The following is a 7,676-nucleotide window of genomic DNA, read 5'->3' on the forward strand; positions in this document are numbered from 1 at the left end:
ACACACCCTTGGCACCAAAGAGGTGGCAGAATGGACCAGGCTAGTGAGGGCAGGATTCTTGATCAAGATCGGGACTTCAACCCATTGCAAGGACACAAGTTTGAAGAAAAGTGGCCATGACGCTGGCAGGAAAGTACGATATCTTGAGCTAAGATTCCAGAGCAGAGTTTAAGACTCAGGGATCAGAAGTGAGTGAGGATATGGCAGCAGGTTGCCTGGATGTGAGGGCACAAAGTCAGAGGCCAGGCAAGGAAACCTGGGTGCAAAAGCGGGTGCCGGCAGTGGAAGACCAGCTCCGAGAAATGCACCCCTGAGCCAGAGACTTCAGAAACAGAAACCACCGCTCCATCCTTCATGTGAGCACAGAGTGCAGCCTTTAGTCGGTGTCAGGTCCTCCCTCCATGCCTGCTGACATGACCCAGAATTAAAGGACAAGCTGAGAAAAGGCAAGCTACCAGCTGGGAGAAGAGGGGATTGTCAAGCACATCTTCCAGGCTTTAAAAGACTCAGAAAAAGAAGGTATTAACATCATTACACAACTGCAAAGAGATTTTGAAACTTTTCCAGAGACCTTATCTCTGAACAGCTCTGGTCCATCCGTTCACAGCATCATTCATTCAGCAACCATTCACTGAGTGGTCTTCCCTGAACCGTTTACAATGCTGATTAAATAGGTCAATTGTACCAAGCCTTGCCAAATTCCACTCTGGCAGTGCTGGTGTAGCTAGCTTGGGCTTAACCAAAATAGGGTGCGATTACTAATGTTGAAGGGGCCTCTCTGAATAAAACCAGTGGGATTAGGAGGCATCGATCCTAAACGTCCAGAGGTCCACTTATCTATTATACGTTGTAATTTTCCATATTGGCTAGGACCTAAGAGAATGGGAAATAGGCTGGTATAAAATATCACGAAAGAGACTTTACAGGAAAATCATTCTCTTAAGAAGGCAGTATGGAGGATTTTCAAATCTCATTATATGAAAAATACAGTTTTTCGCATTGCTTACATTCAGAGGAGTGCTAAATACAAACAATGGAGACATTAGGAAAATCATGGCCTGACATTCTACTGATAAAAAGAAATTCTAATAAAAAGCTGGTTACAGTGGAGGGGAATGTCTGTCCGAATAAAGCCTTGAGTTGCTGAAGGACAGTTTTCACTTTCTCCACCTGATTTATAAAAAGCCATGTAAAGAAAAGGTTGATAGTGACAAGGAAACCCAAATGGTGCGTAGAGTTAAGCAGGCAGGAAAGAAAATAGGTGGTACTTTTAATGGTGCTGACCAGTCAAAATTCACAAATACAGTAAAGATTATTTGACAAGTGAAAAAAATGACTTGAGGAAGGGTGCCTCACACCTTTCAATAATTATAGAAAAATAAACATGTCCAATATAGGTATGCTTTATACTGTAATTTTAGGGGGGAAAGGCAAGCTTATATAAAGCAAGTTCCAGGACAATACCTATAGAAAACACCTATTTCATTCACATTAAATAAACCCCCCAAAAGTCCATAGGATTCAAACAGTGATCCTCATTTATTAAGAAAAGGTTTTACTTAGGTTGCTAGGCTTATTGAGGCAGGGAAATATGTAGTATATAGTAAGTTTGCCAGAAAAAAAGAACAAAAACTTTCAGATTTAAAAAAACTGATGACTGCTTATCCAAAACAGGTGTCTGCTATGACACTGTAAATAGCTATGAATCAACAACAACAACAAAAATGCATGACCCTAATTTCTGAATCTGCAGGTTTTGCCAAAGCTGACCCTGCTCTCCAAGAAAACCACACACTCCTCGTCAGCTAGAGCTGGCAGACACTGTGGTAATTGTCGTGAGCAAAGAAATTACACTATATGTTTCCTGAAGTACCAAAGATACATTATTCACCTTTAATTTTGTAAAATCACCTCTTATTTCCAAACAACGGGGAAAAGAAAACAAGGCAGAAATGTTTGTTCTATTTTCTTTATAAATCTATTAATCCTGTTTTCCTCAGAGCATGTATTCACTTTTCCGTGATAATGTGCATGTGCTTGCCAAAGTAATACAACTTTTTTTTTCTTTGTGAAGTTGTGAGTCGCCAGTACTGCCTTGGCTAATTGGGAGCTACTTTTGCCACCAGACCAAGTAAAATAATGTATACCTTAAATTCAATGAAAAGGACCATCCAAGCTCCCTATTGACCACCCATCATCTGTGACGGTGGCAGTGGTCAAACTCTAATATACTGTTCGATAATAATAACAACAGCAACTGCTAATGTTTACCGAGCCTCGTTTCAAGTCAGTCTCACACAGTATCTGTGTTACAACACTTCCATTTATACAAAACATACAGCTCTACTCAGATGTGCCGGACACACAGGACAGAATCCAAAGGTTACAGGGAACAATTCCACTCCAAAGCAAACCTCTCACTCCTGGAATGACCTGAAGATGCCCCTGTTTCCAAGAACACTGTCACACAGCAAACTTACTTCGCACCCTGCTCTACAACGTCCTGCCCCACCCCCAGCACACATGCACTTTGAAAAAGCTACTAATGGTACTTTTAGGCATTTTCATGATTAGAGTTTTTAATGGTTTTCATCGTTTCCCTTAGGTATACTTTTTAAATCTGTGCCTCCCCAAGATGAAGTTATGTTCCTTGAAGTAATATTGAAGATACTTGAAAACTAGACAGCAAAAATTAACTCGTCACCTTTTTAAATAGGTTTTGAAAATACTTTCTTTAAGGGGTGAGACAATTAACAAGATGAATTTCACATATAGAATTAATTTTAGAAAATATTTGTCCACTTTTTGTCAGAGCACACAGATATGTTTCGGAGATTTCATCCCAATGAATGAATATTCCTGTTACTATGTTTTGAAAAATTTAGCCACTTTTAAAAATATTTTTATTTTTTATTTTGGAGAGAGGGGAAAGGAAGGAGAACAAGAGGGCAAGAAACATCAATGTGAGAGAGATATGCTGATTGGTTGCCTTCAGTGTGTGCCCAGCACACCAAACATGCAACCCAGGCATGTGTCCTGACCAGGAATTCCACCCCTGACCTTATGGTTCATGGGATGATGCCCAATGAACTGAACCACACTGGCCAGGGCAATTTACCCACTTAAAAATTCTTGCTTCTCTATGAAGATAATTTTAACCAAAATGAATCTAAAAGAAAAACAGTAAAAGTTTAACATTCACAAACACTACAAGCTTTTTTGTTAAGACACTGAAAAATGCAATATGTTCATCCCGCACTCTTCATCCTAAAATACTGACTTTCTGATTCTAGCATAATACAATTTTAGTAACTCATCAAGACAGAACACATAAAATTGGCATATTTTTGATACGCACACAAATTGAGACAGCATCTTTCCCAACTGTGCAGCAGAAAATGAAATGCATCTGGTGTGACAATATGGCCCAACACGTGAACAAGAGTCAGTGGGATGTCTTTCTTGTTTTTTCAGAGCAAATTAAATAGTGCACATTACTTAATGTGTAAGACATTCTCAAGTGTGCTATTCTGTTTCGAAGGTATATTTGGCTAAAGAAAACCTAATCTCGAGAGGGCTGGCAGGGCCAGGGGAGGTAGTTTGTTCAGTTTTAATCACGGTTCATCGTGACTTCCTAATCTCTTTCCCCAGCAACCCAATTTGATTTTTGGCTTTTGCTTAACATCTCTACCCAGTGTCAGAGTGTGTGCACATATGTTGTTGGGGCCTCATGATGGGCTGGGGGATGGAGAGGTGGGGAGTATTTGGGAGAAGGTGGCTGGTGCCAGGATCACACAGAGGACACGAGAAAAACTGAGCAATATGACTTGTTTTTTTTGCAACACATTTTCTTTCTTCCTTGAGACAAAGTTCTTTTTTATCTAGGAAATCTGGAGATGAATTTAATGCTTTTATTGTATTTTCCTTCACGTGTTCCCATCTGTCCCTGTGAACTGTGAATAAAACTGAAATCTACATGTGCTACACACTCTATCCCCATACCCAAATATTTTTGTACATGAGGTGCTGGGAGAGCCGGGAAAGATCTCTGAGATATGTAGGGCACTTGGAAGGGTGCTGCCCCGGGGAAGCTTATTCCTGGACACCTTACCAAGCCCTCCAACTCCATTTCTTCCTCTTCCCCACTCAGAGAGGTGCATGGGCTCTTTTGAGTAGGGCAAAGAAGTATTTAGAGAGGGCTGAGGAATCTTCTCTTCTGAATTGGTGAGAAAGTGCTACAGAAACTTAGATTTCTGGCTCATAACAGAGAAAACTGTCTTAGGGAACAAGGCTCCATCAGCAGGAGATGTTGGGGAGCAACGATTGTGCCTCACCCTGGGACAGTGCCCAGCACAGGACAAGCCCCTCAGGGTTTACTGTTCCACCTACACCCCACCCTTCTTTCACTTATTCTTGGAAAGGTATTTTAGCTTTTTTATTCCTTTTATGTCTTCATTGAAATGCTAGTTCTTTATAATGGAAAGCTTCTTTAAAATATAGATGGAATGATTAATTATGTCATTTGTAAATGTGATATAATAGATATACAACAATCAATCACAGAGAACAAGAACCAGATTAATATAGCTAATCCATCATAGAACTGATTCTAGGCATGGAGAAGAAACTGAGAAAGTCCAGAATGTATGTAAACTTGCAAGTATTAGTCAATAAGACTGATGGAAGTCATCTGAGAAACAAAGTAAGTTCTAAAAGTTGTCATGGAAAAAGATGCTGGAGAAGGACTTAACTATAAAACCCCTGGCATTTATTAACCATGTGACCCTGAAAAAGTTATTTTAATTCTTTGAGCATTGGTTTCCTAATCCATGACAATGGCAACAAGAACTTCTGTCACGCAGGTTTGTTTGCTCTGAGAGTTAAAACATGCAAGGCTACAAAGTGCCCGGCATATGGTGAAGGCACACAAAATAATGTTAGTTTAGTGTCTTGTCCAAAATGGATTTAGGTCTTTTGAATACAAAATTCATATTTACATAGCAATATTTTTAAAATAAAAATTGATGGTGTCTGAAAGCTTCTTAGCAAAAATAAACATAAAGATCCATTCAGAATTCTCTGCTTTTGCTTTGAAAATGTTTTGCTTCAGTGAACTGCAAAGTAATTTAGTAAGTTAACATTTGCAGTAATATATCTACCATACAAAATAATTCAATTATTATTTATTTTCATTATTCTTTATTGCAAAAGTCCATAAAAACAAATGTAAACAGTACCCCACTCTAAAATTCTTATAATTAGGATTATGTATACACTCAAAAATAAACACACTTTAAATACGTAGTATTCATCTATATTGAATTTAAAACATCCTTTTAAAATGACTTTTTACTTTACTTTTGGAACCAGAAACAGTCTCTTGCAAGGTGAAGGGAAAGGTAGGTTTACTTAGCCTTTCTGTCAATACTATCTCTACCTACTCTTCTGAGAATAACTAAAACGACATCAGGTGGTTCCTTGAATATCAGTAACATCAGGCTGCTGCAATCAAATGTTTTTATTAAACAATAAAACACTCATATTCCGCTTTACTTTCTGAAACTATACTGACAAGCTATAAAAATTTTCTACTGAAGGCACGTCTATTCTCACACCTTATCCTTCAAAACATGGCCTACGTTTATTGCAGCTCTAATCCAAATAAAGCTGGGATGTATATGTCATTAATCTAAAAACAACTGAGTCAAAATAACGAGTTTAAATAAACTAAGGTATATTGAAAGGAAAGAGTTCTGTAGGTCCCTGGCAGAATGGAACTTTCAAAATATTTGCTAACACTAACTCGAGCTGATAAACATTTACCAGGGGCGAGCCTGCCCTCAACAACATCGAGGGAGTGGACGCAGCCGCTCAGTGGAGCGCCTTCGGGACCCTACCGGTTCATTTTTACCTGATTCTTGTCTGACCAAACGTGCGCGATCAGAGGCAACATCCTGTAGAAAGCAGAATACTTGAAGCGCAAACGCTTCGGATGACTATTAAATCTTAGAAAAGGCCATGACTAACTCAGATGAGACGTTCAAGCTGCGCGCTTGTTAGGCGGTGATGCCCTTGCTACGAGAAGTTTGGAGAAGAGCGTGTGGGTACAGGCTTCTGCTTCAAGGCTTTCCCCCCAAGCGATTGCCTCGCATTTACCACCAGGTCACCTCTCCGCGTTTCTATTTCTTTCTGCAAACCATTTTTTCAAATGCTAGCCTCTCTACACCACCAACATACAGGGTTGTAATCTTTTTACGTTGTTGGGTATGTTTATCTTTGGACAAGGTTGAGGCACAGTGGAGAGTCCTCAGTCACCTCCAAAATTTACCCTAAATTATATCTAGCTTCATTCCTCTCCTATGTGGCTACCACGAATACTTCCACTTTCATTGGCAACTCATAAAGCTATTTATGTCAAAAGTCAAGTCAGGGTGCAAGTCTTATCTTCACTAACCAGGAGCTGGACGTTTTTCTCTTTCCACTGTTTGGTTTACTCGATAGCACCCGCTCCCCGCACCCCGCACCCTGCACCCCGCACCCTGCACCCCGCACACCGCTCCAGCCCGCGCCAGCACCTCCTACCCAGGCACCACTTCCAGTTTATCCAAAGCTGGAGGCGTGGCCCCAGGCAACAGCAACTCACCTGGCTGCTACCGCGCTCCCCGCCTTTCTCTGGCATTCGCTTCTCCGGGCTCTGCTCCGGCTCTGCAGGAGGGGGAGGCGGCTCCAGAAACTGCTCCAGGTTGGTGGTGCCCGGCAGGGAGGAACTCTTCTGATGGCATAAGAGTGCCGCGGTGCCCCGACGCCGGGCACCCTCATCTCGGGCACGATCGCCCCTCGGGGGTGGCTGGGGAGATGAGGACAGGGAAGAAGAAGCTGAGGACGAAGAGGGAGCCGAGTCTGGGGAGCGTCCGCCAGGAGGCGTCCCTCCGCCTGCTCCAGGCGCAGCGGGCCCCTTTCCCGCGGGGAGCAAATGCTCACGGATCCGGCGGCGCAGCGTGGAACCCTGCTCGGCTTTGCCGGGACCGCCCGGCTCAAGAGCTTCTGTCGAAGAGCAGCACAGGTTGGGCTGGGAGGAGGAGAAGACGCGGTCCAGCACTTGCTTCCGTTTCTTGAAGCCAATCCATCTACTGCCCGTGCCCCCGACGCCGGCCAGTGCTTCCCGCCTGCCACCTGGGGGCGGCGGGGAGGGTGACGGGGTGGCCGCAGGGCGTCGCTCCTGGCCCCCTGCACGCCCGCTGCTGCCACTGCCCTTACTCTTGACCACCCCCAGCTGCAAGTTCTTCCAGAGCCGGGCCTGGAAAGAGGAGGACGCTGCCGGCTCCGGCGAGCCCGCCGCGGCTGCCCGGGGCTCCATCCTCCACCCCCTGCTCCTCCTCTTCTCTCCTCCTCCTCCTCCCTCACCGCCCTCCCTGGCTGCGCCCCCTCCCGGAGCCCCGCGGCGGCGGCGGCGGCGGCGGGGGGCGCAGCAGCAGAGGCAGGGAGTGCCCGGCGGCTTCAGGCCAGCCCTGGGGACAGACGCTCTTGCCGCGGTTCTCCGGCGGCGGGACTCCGGCGCCGCCTCTTCTCCCCGCACCTGCCGGGGTGGGCTGGCGCTGGCGCTGAATCCCTGCAGCCGAGCCTGCAAAGTTTCTAGCTTCGACCTCCACGGCTCCAGTCCACTGGAGTCCCCCAGG

At 44.2% G+C, this 7,676-nt stretch overlaps 1 protein-coding gene across 10 annotated transcripts in view; it reads right to left on the bottom strand.

Annotated features, from left to right (window-relative positions):
* MCTP1 (multiple C2 and transmembrane domain containing 1) overlaps window positions 1–7,399 on the bottom strand; it is a 470,646-nt gene extending 463,247 nt beyond the window's left edge. For 4 of the 10 annotated variants that reach the window (XM_037032110.1, XM_037032109.1, XM_037032111.1 and 1 more), the window contains exon 1: window positions 6,644–7,397. In XM_037032110.1, coding sequence (XP_036888005.1) covers window positions 6,644–7,357 — 714 coding nt within the window. In that variant the 5' untranslated portion in view covers window positions 7,358–7,397. Of the gene's footprint in view, window positions 1–6,643 lie in introns of all 10 variants that reach the window. The other 6 variants (XM_037032115.1, XM_037032116.1, XM_037032113.1 and 3 more) reach the window with 3 other exon arrangements.
* Window positions 7,400–7,676: the final 277 nt, after the last annotated feature.

This window comes from Sturnira hondurensis, unplaced genomic scaffold, assembly GCF_014824575.4.
Source record: "Sturnira hondurensis isolate 20B ecotype Veracruz unplaced genomic scaffold, ASM1482457v3 Scaffold0021354, whole genome shotgun sequence".
NCBI lineage: Eukaryota > Metazoa > Chordata > Mammalia > Chiroptera > Phyllostomidae > Sturnira > Sturnira hondurensis.